This window comes from Nerophis lumbriciformis, linkage group LG05 (genome assembly GCF_033978685.3).
Source record: "Nerophis lumbriciformis linkage group LG05, RoL_Nlum_v2.1, whole genome shotgun sequence".
Taxonomy (NCBI): domain Eukaryota; kingdom Metazoa; phylum Chordata; class Actinopteri; order Syngnathiformes; family Syngnathidae; genus Nerophis; species Nerophis lumbriciformis.
Window position 1 is genome coordinate 42,772,687 of NC_084552.2, and position 25,689 is coordinate 42,798,375.

The following is a 25,689-nucleotide window of genomic DNA, read 5'->3' on the forward strand; positions in this document are numbered from 1 at the left end:
ACTCGCTCACTTTGAGTCACGTGACATAAGCGAGCCAGAAAAACGCTATTAACAATAATACCGTTAAAAATTATAATATTGGACAATGAGGACAATGATGATAGTAACTGTAATATAGAGAAAAGTGTGTAATAAAATTAAAGGTAGATCGATACAAATACCAGTAGTATTAATACCAAGGGTGGAATCAGTATCGGATAGATACTAGTGTGATGATATCGATATCAGAAACAGAATCAACTTTAATGGCCAATTATTTTTTAACACAGAAGAAATTTGACTTGGTAGACCAGGGGTCCCCAAACTACAGCCCGCCAGCACCCTCAATCCTGCCCAAGGGATCCATCCATCCATCCATTTTCTACCGCTTGTTCCTTATAGAGGATCTTTGACCTGGACGTTTGTGATAAGTGCTTAAAAACAGCAGAATGTTCCTGTCAAATAGAGGATCTTTGACTAAAATGTTTGTGATAAGTGTTTAAAAACAGCAGAATGCTCCTATCATATAGATAATCTTTGACTAGCATTTTTACAGTAGGTCCCTAAAACAGCTGAGTGTTCCTGTCATATAAAGTCGCTCTTGAAAAAGAGATTTTAATCTCAATGAATCTTTACCTGGTTAAATAAAGGAAATTGATAAAGGATATTTGACTAAAATGTTTGTGATACGTGCCTAAAAACAGCAGAGTGCTACTGTCATTGGGAGGATCTTTGACTAAAATGTTTGTGATAAGTGCCTAAAAACAGCAGTGTTCCTGTCATATAGAGGATCTTTGACTGAGATGTTTGTGATAAGTGCCTAAAAACAGCAGTGTTCCTGTCATATAGAGGATCTTTGACTAAAATGTTTGTGATAACTGCTTAAAAACAGCAGTGTTCCTGTCATATGAAGGATCTTTGACTAAAAGGTTTGTTATAAGTGTATAAAAACAGCAGAGTGCTCCTGTCATATAGAGGATCGTTGACTAAAATGTTTGTGATAAGTGCCGAAAAACAGCAGTGTTACTGTCATATAGAAGATCTTTGACTAAAATGTTTGTGATAAGTGCCTAAAAACAGCAGTGTTCCTGTCATATAGATAATATTTGACTAAAATGTGTGTGATAAGTGCCTAAAAATAGCAGATTGCTACTGTCATTGGGAGGATCTTTGACTAAAATGTTTGTGATAAGTGCCTAAAAACAGCAGTGTTCCTGTCACATAGAGGATCTTTGACTAAAATGTTTGTGATAAGTGCCTAAAAACAGCAGTGTTCCTGTCATTTAGATAATATTTGACTAAAATGTGTGTGATAAGTGCCTAAAAACAGCAGAGTGCTACTGTCATTGGGAGGATCTTTGACTAAAATGTTTGTGATAAGTGCCTAAAAACAGCAGTGTTCCTGTCATATAGAGGATCTTTGACTAAAATGTGTGTGATAAGCATTGTTGGGACTAACGCGTTACTAAGTAACGCGTTACTGTAACGCCGTTAGTTTCAGCGGTAACTAGTAATCTAACGCGTTACTTTTTTATATCCAGTAACTCAGTTACCGTTACTACATGATGCGTTACTGCGTTATTTTACGTTATTTTTTAATGTAGAATCGGCTAGAAACAGAAGAAGTGTCGTCCTTCTGTCTCACAAGGAAAAGAAAAGGCGTGCTTTCCTCGACCGAGGAGCGGAGCGCAGGGGAGACGTTCCTCCAGGGCCTATGTACTTCGGGGCTAACACCCTTCACTTTACCCGGCAGTGGGTCTTTACAGCTCCGGACTCGAGGGTGAATGACGAGGCCGGCGGTTTGTTGCAATTTTGTGACTTTATTGGTGTCTTGAACGCAGCCATCCACCAAGCTAGAGCACCTGCACGCATCCACTGTTGCGCTCCCTCACCTCTCTGGCCCACTCACTCACTGACGTCACTCACCTCACATGCTGTCATTTCTTAAAGGGCCACACACACACACACACACACGCTACTCTCATAACAACTAAAAAGACATCATGGCGAAGCCAGAAGTCGAGTTACATGGAGACATTGTCACTACTTTTCTTTTGTCGAGCACAAAGAAAATAACATTTTAGTTAAATGTAAGTTGTGTCTTGGATCAAAGATCCCATCTACTTAAAGTTAAAATGACAATGATTGTCACACACACACTAGGTGTGGTGAAATTATTCTCTGCATTTGACCCATCACCCTTGATCACCCCCTGGGAGGTGAGGGGAGCAGTGAGTAGCAACTGTGACCGCACCCGGGAATACTGCCCAAAAACAGCAATTCAAATCTGCTGAAACAGCTACATAAATGTAAATGGGTTATACTTGTATAGCTTTTCTACCTTTTTCAGGAACTCAAAGCGCTTTGACACTATTTCCACATTCACCCATTCACACACACATTCACACACTGATGGCGGGAGCTGCCATGCAAGGTACTAACCAGGACCCATCAGGAGCAAGGTTGAAGTGTCTTGCTCAAGGACACAACGGACGTGACTAGGATGGTAGAAGGTGGGGATTGAACCAGTAACCCTCAGATTGATGGCACGGCCACTCTCCCAACTTCGCCACGCCACATAAGCAACATGCTTTGACGAAGCTAGTAAAGAGAGACACAGACTCCGATGCCACTTCACCTCCACCTAAGGATTTTAACGGAGGGACTGCTATCCAGGACAACATTGATAGAGCCATTGCAGCGTATGTGCTAGAAGACATGCAGGCTATTTCTACAGTGGAGTCACCCGTTTTTTGGCAGCTAAATAGCATGATACCGGCATCAAACAACAAATGGCACAGAAAACATGTTCCAAGTACCTGGACAGTGAGTACATAAACATGGAAAGCGAGCTAAAGAAAACACTCCAAACTCTGCCTCTGCTCATCATTGAAGGTACACACTGTCAATTCTCTTATATACTATTTCATTCTAGACTTCTAGAGTGTTTGATTATCACATCACTCTAAATGTATAGACTATAAAGTTCACAAAAATAAAGAGGGATGCTAGTGGGCCAGGCCAATCTTTCATTTTCTCTAAACTAAAACTGGGGAAATGTGTAGAGTCTTCTGGGCTTCACTACAGTGTTGATCTCCTGAATACATGATTTTATTTCACAATTCCTTGAGAGAAAAAAAATGCCTGATTAGGCTTTGTGTATGTCATGTGTGCCTTCCTTGGGTGAAGCCAGCTTTACAGCTATGTTGTTATTATGCGGTTTGTTACTTATGTATGTTATGTTGCAGCTATTTAAAATAGTTTTGTCAATTTGTTGTGGCCTGAAATAAATTGGCCCTTTGAAACATATCTTTGTCTTTGTGTGTTGTATGTAGACCACATTGCTTAGCAGAGTTCAGTGATGCAGATGCATGTCAAGTTGATCAACACATTGTATTATTCTCCAGTGCAATAACAGTACTGAAACGAAGGCTAAAAGGGCATTAATGGGAGCCTTAAAAAAAAGGAGAAAAAAATAAGTAACTAAATAGTTACTTTTCACAGTAACGCATTACTTTTTGGTGTAAGTAACTGAGTTAGTAACTGAGTTACTTTTGAAATAAAGTAACTAGTAACTGTAACTAGTTACTGGTTTTCAGTAACTAACCCAACACTGGTGATAAGTGACTAAAAACAACATTGTTCCTGTCATATAGAGGATCTTTGACTAAAATGTGTGTGATAAGTGCCTAAAAACAACATTGTTCCTGTCATATAGAGAATATTTGACTAAAATGTTTGTGCTAACTGCCTTAAAACAGCGGTGTCCCTGTCATATAAAGGATATTTGACTAAAAGGTTTGTGATAAGTGTTTAAAAACAGCAGAGTGCTCCTGTCACATAGAGGATCGTTGACTAAAATGTTTGTGATAAGTGCCGAAAAACAGAAGAGTGTTCCTGTCATTTAGAGGATCTTTGACTAAAATGTTTGTGATAAGTGCCTAAAAACAACATTGTTCTTGTCATGTAGAGGATCTTTGACTAACTGCCTCAAAACAGCAGTGATCCTGTCATATAAAGCAGTGGTCCCCAACCTTTTTGTAACTGCGGACCGGTCAACGCTTGAAAATGTGTCCCACCACGTACAATAATGTGTGCTTACGGACTGTATCCCTGCAGACTGTATTGATCTATATTGATATATAATGTAGGAACCATAAATATTAATAACAGAAAGAAACAACCCTTTTGTGCGAATGAGTGGGAGAGGGAGGGAGGTTTTTTGGGTTGCTGCACTAATTGTAAGTGTATGTTGTGTTTTTGCATCCATCCATTTTTCTACCATTTGTCCCTCTCGGGATCGCGGGGGGACTGGCCACTGTTGAAAAAAATGACTAATATATGATAAACAGGAAAAATGTGTAAAGTACACAAAAACATTGATAAAACATTTGAAAACAAGTGAACACATGCTTTTTTGTCTTTTATTTACTGTTGAGAACATGTGCATTATTGTTAAATCTCATCAAGCGGCATTCTCACAAACTGTCAGTTCTTTGTGAGATGACTTTGGGTAAAAGCATAGGGCAGCAGCTCGCTCATGCGGCTCTTTTTGTACGATCCATCCGGCTTGGTCGAGTAGATGGTCAACTCTGGCCCAAACTGGCGATACAAAGATGTGCGATACCAGTGAGGAAGTTTTATCTGACCATGCATTTTGTCAACAAGGCAACGAAAGAAATATGCGTCACCTCCATGAGAACCTGTCGACACGCTCCGCATGGCCAAACAAATCTGTCTGTGGCATTGCTGCACAAAAAAATAAGGATTGTGTCATGTTTGGATGCATGGGAAAGTGCCAGAAGTCGACTAACGAACCACGTCACAGCAATAGCGGTGAAGTTTTTGTGTCCCTCTGCCACGGCACTTTGGATGGCTGTTCGCTCAGCACACACAGTTAGACCGAAGGACACGTTCTCCACGTTACAGCCTAAACAAAGACACAAAAATAGTAATTGTTAGCAACTTAATCTGGACAGTGCAAGTGCGGCCATGAGGAGTGGGCTGATCTATCCAATTATTGGTTGCATTGATACTGAGGGTAGTATCAGTAAGGAGTGTTTTCACCGACATTACAATTCGGATGTCGCGCCATTTTGGAGAGAAACACTTAAACATCGGATTTGTGACAGCTGAAAAAATGCAAGATTAAACCATTTTACTTAAACAGACTTTACCTTATATCGTACCCTATATCAAAGACATAAACACTAAGACGACTCGCCAGTCTTGGAGGATGTTCATAAAGTTGTTTATTTTTGTCGAAAAAAAACAGATAATAGACATGACACAAAACTATAGTCATTTCAAATGGCAACATTATAATGCAACTAAAATAAATCAAGAAAATAAATATGGGTAGTCAGTAACAGTTTCATTGTTATATCAAGCATGATGGGAAATATGCAATCATGATTAACAAACAAAAACAAACCTCCAAGACACCATGAGTACTTTTTTGCACCACCTCTGGCTTTTATAACAGCTTGTAGTCTCTGAGGCATGGACTTAACGGGTGCCAAACAATACTCTTCTTTAATATTCCTCTAACGTTCTCTGATTGCTGTCGTCAGATCAGATTTGCAGGTTGGAGTCTTGTCATTGAACATTTTTTTCAATTTTCACCAGAGATTTTCAATTGGATTTTTGCAGGCCATGACATTGACCTTTGGTATATTTCTTCAATGAAATATTTTACAGTTTTTTTGCTCAATGGCAAGATGCATTATCCATCCATCCATACATCCATTTCTAACGCTATTCTCTTTTGGGGTCACGGGGGGTGCTGGACGCTATCCCAGCTGCACTCGGGCCAAAGGCGCAGTACACCCTGGACAAGTCGCCACCTCATCGCAAGGCCAACACAGATAGACAGCATTATCATGTAGAAAATTATGTCATCATCCCCAAACATCCTTTGGATTGATGGAATAAAAAAAGTGCCCAAAATGGCAATGTAAACTTGTAATGACAGCCATCTCCCCAGTGCCATTACTTGACATGCAGCCCCAACATCAATGACTGTGGAAATTTGCATGTTTTCTTCTGGCAGGCGTCTTCATAAATCTTATTGGAATGGCCTTCTTGAAAAAAAAAATCTCTCCTTTGTTTCAATTGACATCTCTTGTGTTGGAGCCATGATTCATGTCAATCCACCTGGTGCAACAGCTCTCCAAGGTGTGAACACACACACAGATTTAATCTGTTAGCTTTGGAATTGAACATTTACAGGGTGATTCCTTAATAATTATCCTCAGAATTGAGTGAGTCTATAATTTTTTACTCTGCTTGATCTAAAAATGAAACTGTTACTGTTGACAGCAATGTACATTCTTGTTTTCTTTTAGGGTTTTTTTAAAGCCAGAAAGTTGTCGTTTGATATGACTATAGTTTCGTGTCATGTCTGTTCTTGGCTTTTTTTCTCTACAAAATTAAACACCTGAATAAACAACCTCAGAGTCTGGTGATTTAATTTTTTTCCCCAGGGGTTGTAGAAGTGTGCTACATCGATAACTATAAATCTATGGTGGACAAATCGACTTGTAGTGGTTGACGGGGCGATCTTGACTGCCGTAAGATGACGGTCGCGTTGATGTAGCTAAGCGGTGGGCGACCGGACACAGGTGCCATATGCGGCTGTGTCCAGTGAATCCCTCCAACATGACTGACTTCTGGATTTGTCAAATGAAAATGCTCTCTTGACATTAGATTGGTATTTTTAAAATTTTTATTTTGTTGCATTCTTCACATTGTTACATTATTTATATTGTAATACAGTATATTGTCATAGTGATCATAAACTTTGCCTAAAATCTCCTGTTGTAGGGTTTATTCTGATTATAATCATGATCAACAAGATGAATAAAAATCACAAAGTAATTAAGGGGACCTATTATGATTTTCTTTTCTACATTTAAAATACTTTCTTGTGGTCTACATAACATGTACGGTAATTGTGGTTCTTTAGTCATCATTTTGCACAGATTATAGATTACAGACCATCTTCAAACCGCTTTCTGACCGTTCTCTTCAGAATGGAACGTTTTGTGGGCATTAGCTCCAGGTCAGCCATGTTGTCCTTCTTAGCGCTTCCTAATCTACTGACAGATATAAGTTAGAACTACACGCTAATTTGTATTAAAAATTTCAACAGTGGAGGATGCATGTGCATGTACGAGCCAGTCTACTCTACCCACCAGCAAGAGGCTAGAGAAAAAGAAGGAACTGAATGACTACAGTAGCTGACTACAATGGCGGACTCGTGCAAAGCTCTTCGAGTAAATTTCTACACTATATGGACATATCCGCTGATGTCACAGGTCAGAAAACATCACAAATCAGGTCAAATTCCAAATGGCTCGTTTGGTGGAAGTATAAAGGAAGGCCAGGTTTATTTGATAAATATCTCTTTGTAAATGCAAGTAAATGCATGTAAAAGCAGGTACCGATAGGTAAGAAAAGTATATAGTGCATAATAGGTTAAAAAGGTTAAGGTTAAAAAAAGTAAAAAAGTAAAAAGTAAAAAAAAAAGTAAATTGTATCAGTATTAGCATTCACAGGCCCTGTATTTACGTGTTATTGAAGGGATACCAAGAGTTGCAGTATGGCCCACTCCTTGTGGCCATAGTTACTTTTGGAAAAAAATGTTTCCTACTTTGACTGAAGTAACTGTCATTTTTTAGAACTCAATATATTTGGGCGATACTACAAATGTCGATATCGAGCCCGATACCAAATACATCTATGGGTTAGTTAGGAGTTAGGCCAATATTGATACTAAGTTTACTTGACTTTTTACTTGGATTTTTTTTTTTAATGATTTTTACTTTTAATTTGATAATAATCGGAATAAAAATATAACAATTACTACAATTATTCCCTTTTATTACATAATTGTTCGAGCAAAATGAAATCAATAGTGCAAAATAAGTTTTTAAAAATGGTGCAAAAACTGTTCCTTGAACGTTCTGCCCTCAAAGCTCTCCTATTTATTCAAATATACAACTACAACACATTTGAATAATGCCAAAACAGATATTTGTGAAAATAAGAGACATAGAAAAATATTAGGTATGTCCGATAATGGCCTTTTGCCGATATCCGATATTCCGATATTGTCCAATTCTTAATTACCGATACCGATATCAACCGATACCGATATATACAGTCGTGGAATTAACACATTAGTATGCCTAATTTGGACAACCAGGTATGGTGAGAATAAGGTCCTTTTTAAAAAAAATTTATAAAATAAGATAAATAAATTAAAAACATTTTCTTGAATAAAAAATAAAGTAAAACAATATAAAAACAGTTACATAGAAACTAGTAAGGAATGAAAATGAGTAAAATTAACTGTTAAAGGTTAGTACTATAAGTGGACCAGCAGCACGCACAACCATGTGTGCTTACGGACTGTATCCCTTGCAGACTGTATTGATATATATTGATATATAATGTAGGAACCGGAATATTAATAACAGAAAGAAACAACCCTTTTGTGTGAATGAGTGGGAGTGGGAGGTGAATGAGGGTGGGAGGTTTTTTGGGTTGGTGCACTAATTGTAAGTGTATCTTGTGTTTTTTATGTTGATTTAATTAAAAAAACAAAAAAACAAAAAAATAACGATACCGATAAAAAAAAAACGATACCGATAATTTCCGATATTACATTTTAAAGCATTTATCGGCCGATAGTATCGGCAGGCCGATATTATCGGACATCTCTTAGAAAATATACATTAAATTTACCAGTGAAAAATTGGATACTACTCTGCTGTCGATATTTGGATTGCTGCGCACACCTGCAGCCCCCTTGAAAGGTGGTTCCTACCTTTAAATATAGCGCCATCTGTCGTCAGTAAGGCAGCACCAACAGGGAAGTTGCTGTAAGGACAGTACGCCATGTCTTTGGCCTCTAGACACTTTGAAATGAGCTCGTTGACCTTATCTGCACACACACACAGACACGCACATTTTATTACATATACATTATATTACATGATATTCACCCATATAATATACATGTTATATTCATATATGTACACATAATAATTTATGTATAAATGTATATACATTTATAATATATATATATACATACATACATACATACATACATACATACATACATACATACATACATACATATATATATATATGAATATATATATATATATATATACACATATATATACACATAGATAGATAGATAGATAGATAGATAGATAGATAGATAGATAGATAGATAGATGGATAGTACTTTATTGATTCCTTTAGGATATAGATAGATATATAGATAGATAGATAGATAGATAGATAGATAGATAGATAGATAGATAGATAGATAGATAGATAGATAGATAGTACTTTATTGATTCCTTTAGGATATATATATATATGAATATATATATATATATATATATATATATATATATATATATATATATATATATATATATATATATATATATATATATATATATATATATATATATATATATATATATATACACATAGATAGATAGATAGATAGATAGATAGATAGATTGTACTTCATTGATTCCTTCAGGAGAGTTCCTTCAGGAAAATTAAAATTCTAGCAGCAGTGTACAGAATTGAGATATAATTTTTAAGGTAAAAAGTAAATAATAAATAATGGGGGTGTATGTTATTGTTTTGCATCCCCTGTCATCCTAGTACCCCCCCTCACCCCCAGAGAGGAGTTGTACAGTCTGATGGCGTGTGGGACAAAATCAGAATCAGAAATCAGAATCAGAAATACTTTATTAATCCCCGAGGGGAAATTCAAATTTTCAGCACAATCCCATTCAAGATCAGACAAACATTACAGGGAGACAGAACAGGATCGCTGATGGATCTGCCAACTTCCGGCGCCCCTTACAAAAAAGGTGAGATGCAGGTAAACAATGGGGGAGGGGTTTGGGGGGGGAGAAAAAAAATCGGTCTAAGCCTGGGCCCCTGGAGAGGGGGTTCAGACTGAGGCCAAGGGAAAAAACAACTCATAGCCATAGCACACATCAAACATCAAACTTCAAACATCACAAAGGACATTAAAGACATTAAAGAGCAGAGCTGATGCAACTAGCCACTTCTACATACAGCTATGAATAAAAAGGAAAATAAACATATACACTGTGGTGACCTCTGCGGTGTTCCACGCCATCGTCTGCTGGGGTGGAGGGAGCATGGCCAGAGACAGGAGCAGACCCAACAAAGCAACCAAGAGAGCCGACTCCACTCTCGGCCGCCCACTAACTCGGCCAGTGTCCAGTCCGCATGGATGAGCGAGGATGCGTCTAAGGAGACTGAGGTGTCCGATACCTGCTCATTCAGCCGAGACACTGTGAAGCCTGTCCGTCCCGGCGCTCAGCGCTAGCTCCGCAGCCCCGTCTCTTCATCTCCTCCAGTCTCTCCAAAAGGACTCTGGTGTGGCAGAGACCCAGCAGCTGGTCTCCATGGCCAAAAGGCTCCCGGGAGGCAGATCCAGAAGTCCACACAAAAGCACCGCAGAAGTCACGAAAGTGCCACCCCTTGTCACACAGTCCCAAAGGGTCCCGAACCAAAAAGCCAAAAAAATATATACATATAATCCATCCATTTTCTACCGCTTGTCCCTTTTGGGGGTGCTGGAGCCTATCTCAGCTGCATTCGGGCGGAAGGCAGGGTACACCCTGGACAAGTCGCCACCTCATCGCAGGGCCAACACAGATAGACAACATTCACACCCACATTCACACACTAAGGCCAATTTAGTGTTGCCCAGGTGCATGTCTTTGGAGGTGGGACCCATGCAGTCACGAGGAGAACATGCAAACTCCACACAGAAAGATCCCGAGCCCGGGATTGAACTCAGGACTATTTAGGGCCTTCATATTGTGAGGCACATGCACTAAAACAAGAGGGAAACACAAAAGGATGACACAAGAGCACAGAGCTCCTGCCAACAGCAGCCACTACAGCGGCGCCATCTTGGGGAAAATAAATAAATAAATAAATAAATAAATATAATTCAAATAAAAATACAAATAAAAATTATATATATATATATATATATATATATATATATATATATATATATATATATATATATATATATACATACACATATACTTTTTAAGGCGGACGTTACAGAGAAGAAAAAAACAAGTATTTCTACTACTACTTCTACTTATAATAATCTCACTCACATAAAGTTGGACCGCCACAAATACATTTGGTGCTACCTGTTCGTCCTCATTCATAAAAAATATATATATTGCAACTGTTCTTCAAGAGAATAAGAAAAGGGAGCAGTGGGAATCGGTGTTGCTATCTTAGCAAGAAAGTTGTTATATTTAGTGAGTAACTAAATTACCTTTCAAAAAAGTGACACGTTTTTTGGCGACACTGATTTTAAAACACGCATTGCTTTTCTTAACAAGCACTGGGTGCTGCTGTGGGACCCACCGACACGTAAAATCACTCACAGGCAACTCAGTTTTGTTAGTGGCATTAAAAATACAACACAAAGACGTGCCAGAGAAAAGTTGGTCTGTAGTTTTCAACATTTCATGTTTTACTCATTTTTTTGTAAATGCATGCCGATTATGCAAACTATATGGTTACGTCATTCGGTAACGATTCTATCCACAATTGGATCAATCTGCCTACCCCTAGGCAGAACAATGAAACGTTGTGACTGCGCAGAATCAACCTTTAGAACTTTGGAATGTTCCACTCAGAAAAGATGTCAGCCACAATAAATCTTTCATGAAGATATGTTATCAAGAAATTGAAAATTATCCAGAGGTTTAGTTGTATCACCGTGATAGTGCACACGCACGCACACACACACACACACGCGCGCGCGCGCACACGATAAACTCAGTAAATCTCACACGCTCATGATAAAGCAGCTTCCATGACGCACCGATTTATTTACCTGCCATGAGGAAGGAGGAGATGGAGGATGTGGAACTGTACTGTCGTTTTGCAGAAGAACAAGAGAAGAGTAAACTTAGTGAAGGTTAATATTTGACATCAATGCAATCTTTGGCACAGCAGCTAAGCAGACATAAGTACATATTTACTTTCATCTCATTGGGTCGGTAAAAGCAGCGTCATCCACCTTTTTGGGGAGGGGGCTGGGTCACATACTTGCCAACCTTGAGACCTCCGAATTCGGGAGATTGGGGGGGGGGGTATATTTATAGCTAGAATTTACTGAAATTAAAATATTTCTTATATATATATATATATATATATATATATATATATATATATATATATATATATATATATATATATATATATATGTGTGTGTGTGTGTGTGTGTGTGTATATACAGGTAAAAGCCAGTAAATTAGAATATTTTGAAAAACTTGATTTATTTCAGTAATTGCATTCAAAAGGTGTAACTTGTACATTATATTTATTCATTGCACACAGACTGATGCATTCAAATGTTTATTTCATTTAATTTTGATGATTTGAAGTGGAAACAAATGAAAATCCAAAATTCCGTGTGTCACAAAATTATAATATTACTTAAGGCTAATACAAAAAAGGGATTTTTAGAAATGTTGGCCAACTGAAAAGTATGAAAATGAAAAATATGAGCATGTACAATACTCAATACTTGGTTGGAGCTCCTTTTGCCTCAATTACTGCGTTAATGCGGCGTAGCATGGAGTCGATGAGTTTCTGGCACTGCTCAGGTGTTATGAGAGCCCAGGTTGCTCTGATAGTGGCCTTCAACTCTTCTGCGTTTTTGGGTCTGGCATTCTGCATCTTCCTTTTCACAATAACTCAGTGGCCTAGTGGTTAGAGTGTCCGTCCTGAGATCGGTAGGTTGGGAGTTCAAATCCCGGCCGAGTCATACCAAAGACTATAAAAATGGGACCTATTACCTCCCTGCTTGGCACTCAGCATCAAGGGTTGGAATTGGGGGTTAAATCACCAAAATGATTCCCGGGCGCAGCCACCGCTGCTGCCCACTGCTCCCCTCACCTCCCAGGGGGTGATCAAGGGTGATGGGTCAAATGCAGAGAATAATTTCGCCACACCTAGTGTGTGTGTGACAATCATTGGTACTTTAACTTTAACTTTTAACAATACCCCACAGATTTTCTATGGGGCTAAGGTCAGGGGAGTTGGCGGGCCAATTTAGAACAGAAATACCATGGTCCGTAAACCAGGCACGGGTAGATTTTGCGCTGTGTGCAGGCGCCAAGTCCTGTTGGAACTTGAAATCTCCATCTCCATAGAGCAGGTCAGCAGCAGGAAGCATGAAGTGCTCTAAAACTTGCTGGTAGACGGCTGCGTTGACCCTGGATCTCAGGAAACAGAGTGGACCGACACCAGCAGATGACATGGCACCCCAAACCATCACTGATGGTGGAAACTTTACACTAGACTTCAGGCAACGTGGATCCTGTGCCTCTCCTGTCTTCCTCCATATCTATATGTATATGAAATGGTCGTCTTGCTAGGACACTCATGTGACCTACTCAGTGGCCTAGTGGTTAGAGTGTCCGCCCTGAGATCGGTAGGTTGTGAGTTCAAATCCCGGCCGAGTCATACCAAAGACTATAAAAATGGGACCCATTACCTCCCTGCTTGGCACTCAGCATCAAGGGTTGGAATTGGGGGTTAAATCACCAAAAAATGATTCCCGGGCGCGGCCACCGCTGCTGCCCACTGCTCCCCTCACCTCCCAGGGGGTGATCAAGGGTGATGGGTCAAATGCAGAGAATAATCTCGCCACACCTAGTGTGTGTGTGTGACAATCATTGGTACTTTAACTTTAACTTTAACTTTATATATAATATTCTTGGTAGGACACTCATGTTGTATAGACAATAGTCAATGTATTTAATATCCAATCAATTCAATATTAATGTAATCGTTCATATTTTACATGCACTTATTTGTATCTTACCATTATGAATATACTGTACGTATTAAAGCCAGGGCCACACCTAGTTAACATGAGGCTAAGCAGAACATTTTTAAGGCCCCACAATTACATTTTTTTTAACAGATTTCATTTATATGCAACGATTTGTATACTTTATACTTGATTAATGTTTTGTACTAAAACAAATGAAATCATAAAAAATAACTAATTTAACATAATTAAAACATTCTATCCCAATGAAATCGTCTACTAGACCAGCATTAACACTGCACGCCACAGTGGACAATGCAAATATTTGTGGAACTTTGTCATTCTATTCTTATCAGCAACAGAGGAGGAAGGGGCTCGGAATACATCGGGGTAAAATTTGATTTGAAGAGCCCTGTCATTCATTAATTGACATTTTATGTGCACTTCTTCTCGCTAAGCAGATTTAAGATTATGTCTATTGCTGTAGCTGCATGAGAGGGTCAACATTCAGTGCAAACAACATATTAACAAACATTCTCAGCGTCTCATTGAATTGTAAGGGAAGCAATGGATTTAACTGGTCAGTATAAAGTAGAATATAAAAAAACAGTTGTGAGGTATTTCACGCTTCTGGGGGTCAAAAGTGCGGCCAGGGGCCATTTTTGGCACACTGCTTGTTTTTTATTGGTCCTCTGCATATTTTTCAAATTCATTATTGGTTATATTTAGTGTTAGATATTACAATAATTTGTTGCCTATACAATAACAAAAAAGCTAAGATGTTTTGGTCAAAGAGCATATATTGACCTTCAATTGATTGGTTTTAACAACTTTAATGTACAATTAAATCCTTCTTTAAATTTAACTGTACATGCTCCCCATTTTAGTGCCTTCAAGTAACACGTCTATGTCTTTTCCTGCATCATTTACGGTTTCACATTTGTCCCCTCCCTGAAATATCTGATCAGAGGCCAATCAGAGGATGCATTGGTCTAAAATAAAAGCGCACATCCACCCTTGGCCTTTGTCCCCTGTCTCCTCCCGCTCTGTGGTGTTTGACTTTCGCCTTGTGACACTCTGAGTTCATCAGTGCGAGGTGTGCCATTCTTTAGCTACTTCTTTTTCCAACGCTTTTCACCACCAAATTCAGAGACACGCGATAGGCTATGTGTTGTACGGGGAAGTGCGCCCGCCTGGTGGGCCTGATCCTGCTGCCATCAGCCTTCGTATGCATGATCGCCAACCTGCTGCTCTTCTTCCCCGACGGAAATCAACTGGACAATGATCAGATCTCGCTGCAGGTCTGGCTGATGGGGGGGCTCATCGGAGGAGGCCTCTTTGTAAGTTTTTGTTTTTATTGTATCAAATATGCTCTGACTTCACCTATGAGCAATATTATGCAAACTGGAGCCTCACTTCTATATTGTATGTAATAATAAACCTTGTTTGTACTTACACAACCACAATAGGGGAATAGGAAGCAGGGAAGAGCTCAGCCCTTTTTAAGGCGGACATCACAGACAGTATTTAAAAAAATTAAAAAAAAGGATTTCTACTACTACTTCTTACTAACTTAGCAATATTGTTGTTATATTTAGCGAGTAAATAAATTACTTAAAAAAAAGTGACACATCTTGTGTATCATTTTTGGGCGACTGACATTAAAGCACGCATTGCTTTTCTTAACGAGCAGTGGGTGCTGCTGTGGGACCCACGACACGTAAAATCACTCACAGGCAACTCAGTTTTGTTTGTGGCATTAAAAATACAAACAAAGAAGTGACAGAGAAAATTTGTTCTGTAGTTCTCAACATTCTAATTATACAAATTCTATGATTATGTATTTCGGTAACGATTTTATCCATATTTGGATTAATTTGCCTACCCCGACGCAAAACAATGAATCGTCGGGACTGTGCAGAACCAACCTTTAGAACTTTGGAATGTTCCACTCAGAAAAGATGTCAACCACAATAAATCTTTCATGAAGATATCTTATCAAGAAATTGGAAATTATCCAAGGGTTTGGTAGTATCATTATAATAGCGTACAGTTTCTCTCCTCTCTGCAACTCCACAAATATTGACTTAAAGTAATAAGCATGTCATAAGTTTATGCAATGATGTTTTTCACATGAAACGTTGCTTCCAGATGCTGTGCCCGAGCTGCTCCGCTATCAGGGCCGGGGGCAAGGGTTGCTGCGGAAATGGTTGCTGTGGCAACCGTTGCCGGGTAAGTGCCGTCATTTGCAAAATTTATTTACTAAAGGTTGGAGAGATTAGACATGGGCGCCGGCTCCGGTCAGATAATGACTGCCGACAAAAGGCAGATATCAGTTAGTTGCATGCAAGCTTTATGAGCTTTTCAGAACAAACAATGCTCTCGCCACCAGATGCTGAACTCTGTGTTCTCGTCGGGTTTTGGCCTCATTGGAGCCATCTACTGCAGCAGCGTGGCCTCAGCCGGGCTGGCCATTGGACCCAAGTGTCGGGTGGCCGGTGAGGTTTGGAAATATCCCTTTGAGGACCTTGGAACGTGAGTGACGACTGTTTCACATAAACTGCTCATGGCTGCAAACTCCGAAAGGATAATTTTTTTAACGTTTGATACAATACCAAAAATGCAAAGTTGCTTATCGAACAATGTCTTTGTTCTTGTCATAGTAATAGGAGTAGTAGTATTCATATACCATGTTCAAACTGTGCAACAAACATTCCCTTGAAGGAAGAAATTAAGTTCCCCACATGTTAAAGTCAAAATTTAAATCCTACCATATTCAGTCCAGACACCGGTACCAAGTATCAGATCTGTGCAATCATAAGAAAAGGATGCTCCTTCTTTGTATATATTTCAGCCCCTAACCGCTGGCGGAAGAGGGTTATGCTACAGGCTAAGTGGAACACATAGAAAACATGTGTATTGTTTTTCTTAAAATACTACTAATTTAAGATGCATATACAACACTAAATTGGCCCTAGTGTGTGAATGTGAGTGTGAATCTTGTCCGTCTATCTGTGTTGGCCCTGCGATGACGTGGCGACTTGTCCAGGGTGTACCCCGTCTTCCGCCCGATTGTATCTGAGATAGGCTCCAGTACCCCCCCACGACTCCGAGAGGGATAAGCGGTAGAAAATGGATGAATGGATAGATATACTGAACAAAAATATGAATGCAACACTTTTGTTTTTGCTCCCATTTTTCATGAGTTGAACTCCATCCATCCATCCATCCATTTTCTACCGCTTATTCCCTTTGGGGTTGCGGGGGGGCGCTGGAGCCTATCTCAGCTACAATCGGGCGGAAGGGGGGGTACACCCTGGACTCAAAGATCTACATTTTTTCTACAAACCACGTTTCCATATGAGTTGGGAAATTGTGTTGGATGTAAATATAAATGGAATACAATGATTTGCAAATCCTTTTCAACCCATATTCAATTGAATGCACTACAAAGACAAGATATTTGATGTTCAAACTCATAAACTTTATTTTTTTTTTGCAAATAATAATTAACTTAGAATTTCATGGCTGCAACACGTGCCAAAGTAGTTGGGAAAGGGCATGTTCACCACTGTGTTACATGGCCTTTTTTTTAACAACACTCAATAAACGATTGGGAACTGAGGAAACTAATTGTTGAAGCTTTGAAATTGGAATTCTTTCCCATTCTTGTTTTATGTAGAGCTTCAGTCATTCAACAGTCTGGGGTCTCCGCTGTCGTATTTTCCGCTTCATAATGCGCCACACATTTTCGATGGGAGACAGGTCTGGACTGCAGGCGAGCCAGGAAAGTACCCGCACTCTTTTTTTACAAAGCCACGCTGTTGTAACACGTGCTGAATGTGGCTTGGCATCGTCTTGCTGAAATAAGCAGGGGCGTCCATGAAAAAGACGGCGCTTAGATGGCAGCATATGTTGTTCAAAAACCTGTATGTACCTTTCAGCATTAATGGTGCCTTCACAAATGTGTGTAAGTTGCCCATGCCTTGGGCACTAATGCACCCCCATACCATCACAGATGCTGGCTTTTGAACTTTGCGTCGAATACAGTCTGGATGGTTCGCTTCCCCTTTGGTCCGGATGACACGATGTCGAATATTTCCAAAAACAATTTGAAATGTGGACTCGTCAGACCACAGAACACTTTTCCACTTTGCATGAGTCCATCTTAGATGATCTCGGGCCCAGAGAAGCCGGCGGTGTTTCTGGATGTTGTTGATAAATGGCTTTCGCTTTGCATAGGAGAGCTTTAACTTGCACTTACAGATGTAGCAATCAACTGTAGTTACTGACAGTGGTTTTCTGAAGTGTTCCTGAGCCCATGTGGTGATATCCTTTAGAGCTTGATGTTGGTTTTTGATACAGTGCCGCCTGGGGGATCGAAGGTCACGGTCATTCAATGTTGGTTTCCGGCCATGCCGCTTACGTGGAGTGATTTCTCCAGATTCTCTGAACCTTTTGATGATATTATGGACCTTAGATGTTGAAATCCCTAAATTTCTTGCAATTGCACTTTGAGACACGTTGTTCTTAAACTGTTTGACTATTTGCTCACACAGTTGTGGACAAAGGGGTGTACCTCGCCCCTTCCTTTCTTGTGAAAGAGTGAGCATTTTTTGGGAAGCTGTTTTTATACCCAATCATGGCACCGACTTGTTCCCAATTAGCCTGCACACCTGTGGGATGTTCCAAATAAGTGTTTGATGAGCATTCCTCAACTTTATCAGTATTTATTGCCACCTTTCCCAACTTCTTTGTCACGTGTTGCTGGCATCAAATTCTAAAGTTAATGATTATTTGCAACAAAAAAAATGTTTATCAGTTTGAACATCAAATATGTTGTCTTTGTAGCATATTCAACTGAATATGGGTTGAAAATGATTTGCAAATCATTGTATTCCGTTTATATTTACATCTAACACAATTTCCCAACTCATATGGAAACAGGGTTTGTATATTCCTCCCAAATATTGTTCACAAATCTGTCTTAATCTGTGTTAGTGAACACTTCTTCCTTGCCAAAATAATTCATCCAACCTCACAGGTGTGACATATCAAGATGCTGATTAAACAGCATGATTATTGCACAGGTGTGCCTTAGATTGCCCACTATAAAAGGCCACGCTGAAATGTGTGGGTGTTTTATTGAGGGTCTGGGGGGGTCAGAAAAGCAGTCCGTATCTGCCTCATACAGTGCAACACATCTCCTTAGCATAGAGTTGATAGGCCACAATCAATAGATTGTGGCCTATGGAATGTTGGTCCACTCCTCTTCAATGGCTGTGTAAAGTTAAAGTTAAAGTACCAATGATTGTCATACACACACTTGATGTGGTGAAATTATCCTCTGCATTTGACCCATCCTCCTTGATCACTCCCTGGTGAGGGGAAGAGTGAGCAGCAGCGGTGGCCGCACCCGGGAATCATTCTGTTTTGGTGAGTTGCTGGATATTGCCAGAAACTGGAACACACTGATCCACAGCATCCCAAACATGCTCAATGGGTGACATGTCTGGTGAGTATGCTGTCCATGCAATAACTGGAATGTTTTCAGCTTCCAGGAGTTGTAGACAGATCCTTACAACATGGGGCCGTGCATTGTCATGCTGCAACATGAGGTGATGGTCTTGGGTGAATGGCACAACAAAGGGCCTCGAGATCTCGTCATGGTATCTCTGTGCATTCAAAATGCCATCAATAAAATGCACTTGCGTTCGTTGTCCATAACATACGCCTGCCCGTACCATGACCCCACCCCCACCATAGGCCACTCGATTTACAACGTTGGCATCAGCAAACCGCTCTCCCACACGCTGTCTGCTGTCCGCCCTGAACAGTGAAACCTGGGATTCATCCGTGAAGATAAAACCTCTTCAACGTGCCAGACGCCATCGAATGTGAGCATTTGCCCACTCAAGTCTGTTACGACTACAAACTGCAGTCACGTCAAGGCCTCTATGAGGACGACAAGAACACCTGCTCAGTGGCCTTGTGTTTAGAGTGTCCGCCCTGAGATCGGTAGGTCGTGAGTTCAATCCCCGGCCGAGTCATACCAAAGACTATGAAAATGGGACCCATTACCTCCCTGCATCAACGGTTGGAATTGGGGGCTCAATCACCAAAAATTATTCCCAGGCGCGGCCACCGCTGCTGCTCACTGCTCCCCTCACCTCCCAGGGGGTGAACAAGGGGATGGGTCAAATGCAGAGGACAAATTTCACCACACCTAGTGTGTGTGACAATCATTGGTACTTTAACTTTAACTTGACAAGCATGCAGATGAGCTTCCCTGAGACGGGTTCTCAGTTTGTGCAGAAATTATTTGGACGGCGTGGCGCAGTGGAAGAGTGGCCGTGTGCGACCCGAGGGTCCCTGGTTCAATCCCCACCTAGTACCAACCTCGTCATGTCCGTTGTGTCCTGAGCAAGACACTTCACCCATGCTCCTGATGGGTGCTGGTTAGCGCCTTGCATGGCAGCTCCCTCCATCAGTGTGTGAATGTGTGTGTGAATGGGTAAATGTGGAAGTAGTGTCAAAGCGCTTTGAGTACCTTGAAGGTAGAAAAGCGCTATACAAGTACAACCCATTTATCATTTATTTATGCAAACTAATTGTTGCAGCAGCTGTCCGGGTGGCTGGTCTCAGACGACAATTGAGGTGCATCTGCTGGATGTGGAGGCCCTGGGCTGGTATGGTTGCGCATGATCTGCGGTTGTGAAGCCGGTTGGATGCACTGTCGCCTTTGGAGATGGCTTATTGTAGAGAAATGAACATTCAATTCAGGGGCAACAACTCTGGTGGACATTCCTGCAGTCAGCATGCCAACTGCACGTTCCCTCAAAACGTGTGACATGTGTGGCATTGTGCTGTGTGATAAAACTGCACATTTCAGAGTGGCCTTTTATTGTGGGCAGCCTGAGACACACCTGTGCAATAATTAGCATCTTGATATACCACACCTGTGAGGTTGGATGGATTATCTTAGCAAAGAAGAAATGCTCACTAACACAGATTTGTGAACATTTGAGAGGAAAAGGTATTTTGTGTGAATGGTAAAAGATTTAGATCTTTGAGTTCAACTCATAAAAAATGGGAGCAAAAACTAAAGTGTTGCGTTTATATTTTTGTTCAGTGTATATGGTACTTTAGCCGTTCATGGTAATGGTATTGCTTACTTGAAACTTGAAAGTAACTCGTCAATCATACTTGCCAACCCTCCCGGATTTTCCGGGAGACTCCCGAATTCCATCACCCAACCATGCAAATTTTGCATTTCCTTTGGAAATTGAGGTCCCAGAGTCTGGAGGAAGACAGGAGAGGCACAGGATCCACGTTGCCTGAAGTCTAGTGTAAAGTTTCCACCATCAGTGATGGTTTGGGGTGCCATGTCATCTGCTGGTGTCGGTCCACTCTGTTTCCTGAGATCCAGGGTCAACGCAGCCGTCTACCAGCAAGTTTTAGAGCACTTCATGCTTCCTGCTGCTGACCTGCTCTATGGAGATGGAGATTTCAAGTTCCAACAGCACTTGGCGCTTGCACACAGCGCAAAATCTACCCGTGCCTGGTTTACGGACCATGGTATTTCTGTTCTAAATTGGCCCGCCAACTCCCCTGACCTTAGCCCCATAGAAAATCTGTGGGGTATTGTGAAAAGGAAGATGCAGAATGCCAGACCCAAAAACGCAGAAGAGTTGAAGGCCACTATCAGAGCAACCTGGGCTCTCATAACACCTGAGCAGTGCCAGAAACTCATCGACTCCATGCCACGCCGCATTAACGCAGTAATTGAGGCAAAAGGAGCTCCAGCCAAGTATTGAGTATTGTATATGCTCATATTTTTCATTTTCATACTTTTCAGTTGGCCAACATTTCTAAAAATCCCTTTTTTGTATTAGCCTTAAGTAATATTCTAATTTTGTGACACACGGAATTTTGGATTTTCATTTGTTGCCACTTCAAATCATCAAAATTAAATGAAATAAACATTTGAATGCATCAGTCTGTGTGCAATGAATAAATATAATGTACAAGTTACACCTTTTGAATGCAATTACTGAAATAAATCAAGTTTTTCAAAATATTCTAATTTACTGGCTTTTACCTGTGTGTGTGTGTGTGTGTGTGTGTGTATATATATATATATATATATATATATATATATATATATATATATATATATATAGCTAGAATTCACTGAAAGTCAAGTATTTCTTATATACTTGACTTGGTGAATTCTAGCTGTAAATATACTCCTCCCCTCTTAACCACGCCCCCCGAAATTGGAGGTCTCAAGATTGGCAAGTATGCTCGTCATGAAACTTTTTTTGCACAGTATCACAAATGTGCTAAAGATGTAACATATTTTTCAAAAATGACATATTTTGAGTGGTTTATTGTGACGTCATGCTAAGCTTTCTATGGCTATTCTAAGGCTAAAAAGAGGGGCATAAGGATTTGATGCCATAGTCATTTCGTTATAATCCACCAGGTGTCAGACTTGAGTCAAATTTCACCTGGAGCGAGTTTCTTAATAAAGTGCAGGTTTGAACTTGATCTGAGGTATTTTCTTAAATGTTAGGACGTACTCTTAATCCTCATAACAAAGAGGGACCGTATTTTGTTAATTTCTTCTACTGTGTGTGCCTCCCCAATAGTGGCAATGGGAGCTACCTGGTGAACCAGACTATTTGGGACATATGTGAATTCCCCAAGAATGCAGTGATGTGGCACGTGGTCCTCTTCTCCATCCTGTTGTCCATGGGCTTGATACAGCTGGTACTGTGCGGCATTCAGGTGGTCAACGGCTGTTTGGGCTGCATCTGTGGGGACTGCCGGGAAAGGAAAGAGGTCTGTGAGACAAACTGACACAAAAAGTGTACACACACACTCACACACACACACACACACACACACACACACACACACACACACACACACACACACACACACACACACACACACACACACACACACACACACACACACACACACACACACTTACAACTTGTGTCTTTGCTCAACCTCAGGGAAGTCCAATTTGATTTAAAGACGTATATCATACATAAAATAACATCACATATATGCCCTTTTCCTATTTTTATGTATTTTCTTTTCAGTAATTTTTAAAATTGTGTGGTGTTTTATTAATTCAGAGGTGTTTTTTACAATGTTGCCCTGGGGTCAAATGCAACCTCCAGATGTTTTTCTAATAGAAAAAACATAAAGTAAAAAATATTCACAATGAAAAAGGAGAAAAAAGGCATAATGTAGGAAGATAACGTCGAAATGTTGATACTAGCAAAAATGCTACTCATAATAAATGTTGTTGCTTATATAACATTTTAAATATATAGCATTTGTTATTTTAATTTTTTACTAAAATAAAAATAACACAATTCAGTTTAAAATGTGTTTTAAACCATTAAAAATGGTCACAATATCATTTTTTGTATGCTACCATCACTGGGAAAAGTTTGGGTGTTGTAATCAAGAATGTCATGTAAATGTATTCATAATCCTGATATAAAATTATTAACCTCAATCAATCAATCATCAATCAAAGTTTATTTTTATAGCCCTTAATCACAAGTGTCTCAAAGGGCTGCACAAGCCAAAACGACATCCTCGGCACAGATGCCACATCAGGGCAAGAATAAACTCAACCCAATGGGATAAAATGAGAAACCTTGGAGGGGACCGCAGATGTGGGTACCCCCCCTGGGCGACCGGTGCAATGGATGTCGAGTGGATTGAGTTAATAGTGTTTTATTATTCAAATATCATCATAACACTGAATTCAAATTCTTACAATGTCCTTCAATCTAATTGGAATATAAAACCAATAGAAATTGCTAGTTAATATTAATAATATTACAACAGCCAACATTTTATTAACAACAATCTAAAAAACTAATCTCAAAGTTAAGCAAAATCTTGAGGAATTTCAAACAAGTAGTATACCGGTAGTTTTTTGTACTAAAATACAAAATATGAGCAGAGTAAATCAGTGATCCTCAAATGTAGTACTAGTGGATGCCAAATAAGTGTGTAAATATGTATTGTATGGAGTATCATTGTTGATGATGTTTGTGCATTGCGTGTAATGTTACAGTGGCCAAAAATATTAACTATACCTTAAAAAAAAACTCTGCCTTGTTTTTAATGAATATTTAGGCCTCTTGCGCTACTGTATTTTAATGTTGGTCATTATGGTGGTACTTGGCAAGCCAAGCGTTTTCTGAGATGGTACTTGGTGGAAAAAAGTTTGAGAACCACTGGACTAAAGCATTGCTTGCAGTATTGTTAGAAATGTTTTTTTAAGAGGTCTTTAGTTAAAGCAGCAGTAAGTCAAAGTTAGTTGAGTTGGATAATTTTTACTTAAGGGTTCTCCCCACAGGTGGGATGTGTAAGGTCACTATGATTCACTCACTCATTCGGTTAATGTGCATTTAATCAGAGGCTTGAGCCTATCCTAGAAAAGTATTAATACAAGACATTGTATAGCACCGGTGCTGGCACTTAAAAAGGCTCAAATGTATTTTTTTCATGTTTTTGCTTTATTAATTTACAGACGTGTGTGTGTGCGTGACCAAGACAACTTGTGTGCTGTGGTGAACCAGTTCGAGTGTCCCGAAACAGCCGGCCATTATGTAACGTGATATACGACTTGGCGCCGTCGCGACCCTCCACAATGAGAGTTGTTTTAGCGGTGTTTTGGTTGCAAATGCTAGATTGTATCTGTCGCAAAACAGGAAGTGCAGCGTTCAGTGGGCGCGGCGTGTTGATGAAATATTCAGTGGATGAATAGGAACTCTGAATGTTTTTTTAGCCAGATTCTTATGGCAACATGAACACACTCACATGCATTAATATGTTCATTTGTGTTCTTACAGGATGAAGGTGGATTGTGAAAGCATCATGATGAAGTCTCCAGTCCTAACCCTTAAAGGCTTTTGTCATCTATCAGTTCTGATTTTTTTCCAAATTTTGAAGTAAAATTGGAGAACAATTGAAGCCTGGGACAGGCCACTTGGATACATTTTGTGGATTAAAGATGTCCAAACCAATCCAATGTCAATGAAGATACATTAATGCATCCAGTATTTACGGAACTTCACCTTTTCCACCTTTTGTGATGCTGCAGCCTGATTCCAAAATGGAATACATTTCAGTGGATACAAGATGCGCCTGAGATAAATGTTTAGCTCATGGCAACAAATTCGGTCTCCCCTAGAGGGGGGGGGGGGTTACCCACATATGCGGTCCTCTCCAAGGTTTCTCATAGTCATTCACATCGACGTCCCACTGGGGTGAGTTTTTCCTTGCCCTTATGTGGGCTTTGTACCGAGGATGTCGTTGTGGCTTGTGCAGCCCTTTGAGACACTTGTGATTTAGGGCTATATAAATAAACATTGATTGATTGATTGATTGAAATACTTACGTGCATGTGATTCCTTACTCTTTTTTTTTTAAATAAATATGCACAAATGTCTAAAAACCCTTTTTCATGTTGTCATTACAAGATGTTTTGTTAGAAAGGGCATCTGGAATAAAAAATAGGCGAAACTGCATGGCATGGGTTCAATGTGGCGATGGCGACCACTGACAGCAGTAGAGGTTCTCGCTTCATTGGCGCCCTTTGCGAGACCTCACTTTGGACGTTATATTGACAGAGATGTCAACTTGTGATGCAAATCTCTCATTGGTCTGGTTGTTTTCAGTTTGTTAGCAGTATGGCGGTCATCTTTGTTCACTCCCTAGCAGAGGTCTGGGAGAGGGTCAACAAAGGTACTGCAGGGGGGTCGTGAAATTTTTGGTTGATT

At 39.9% G+C, this 25,689-nt stretch overlaps 2 protein-coding genes across 3 annotated transcripts; one reads left to right on the forward strand and one right to left on the reverse strand.

Annotated features, from left to right (window-relative positions):
* Window positions 1–4,389: 4,389 nt before the first annotated feature.
* Window positions 4,390–12,052, reverse strand: LOC133605716 (cytidine deaminase). Of its 2 annotated transcripts, none has more exons than XM_061958986.2 (5): window positions 11,921–12,052; window positions 8,813–8,929; window positions 4,798–4,909; window positions 4,671–4,728; window positions 4,390–4,581 (listed from the first exon to the last, which is right to left on the reverse strand). In XM_061958986.2, the coding sequence occupies exons 1-5, from the start codon at window positions 11,925–11,927 to the stop codon at window positions 4,468–4,470; spliced, it is 408 nt and encodes a 135-aa protein (XP_061814970.1). In that variant the 5' UTR covers window positions 11,928–12,052; the 3' UTR covers window positions 4,390–4,467. The 2 variants fall into 2 exon arrangements, with proteins under 2 accessions (XP_061814970.1, XP_061814971.1); XM_061958987.2 differs by having other exon boundaries at window positions 11,909–12,052.
* Window positions 12,053–14,906: 2,854 nt separating this feature from the next.
* Window positions 14,907–25,306, forward strand: tm4sf5 (transmembrane 4 L six family member 5). Its single transcript, XM_061958860.1, has 5 exons — window positions 14,907–15,207; window positions 16,019–16,099; window positions 16,260–16,402; window positions 22,522–22,714; window positions 24,760–25,306. Exons 1-5 carry the CDS (start codon window positions 15,034–15,036, stop codon window positions 24,775–24,777), a joined length of 609 nt encoding a protein of 202 aa, XP_061814844.1. The 5' UTR covers window positions 14,907–15,033; the 3' UTR covers window positions 24,778–25,306.
* The last annotated feature ends 383 nt before the right edge of the window (window positions 25,307–25,689 follow it).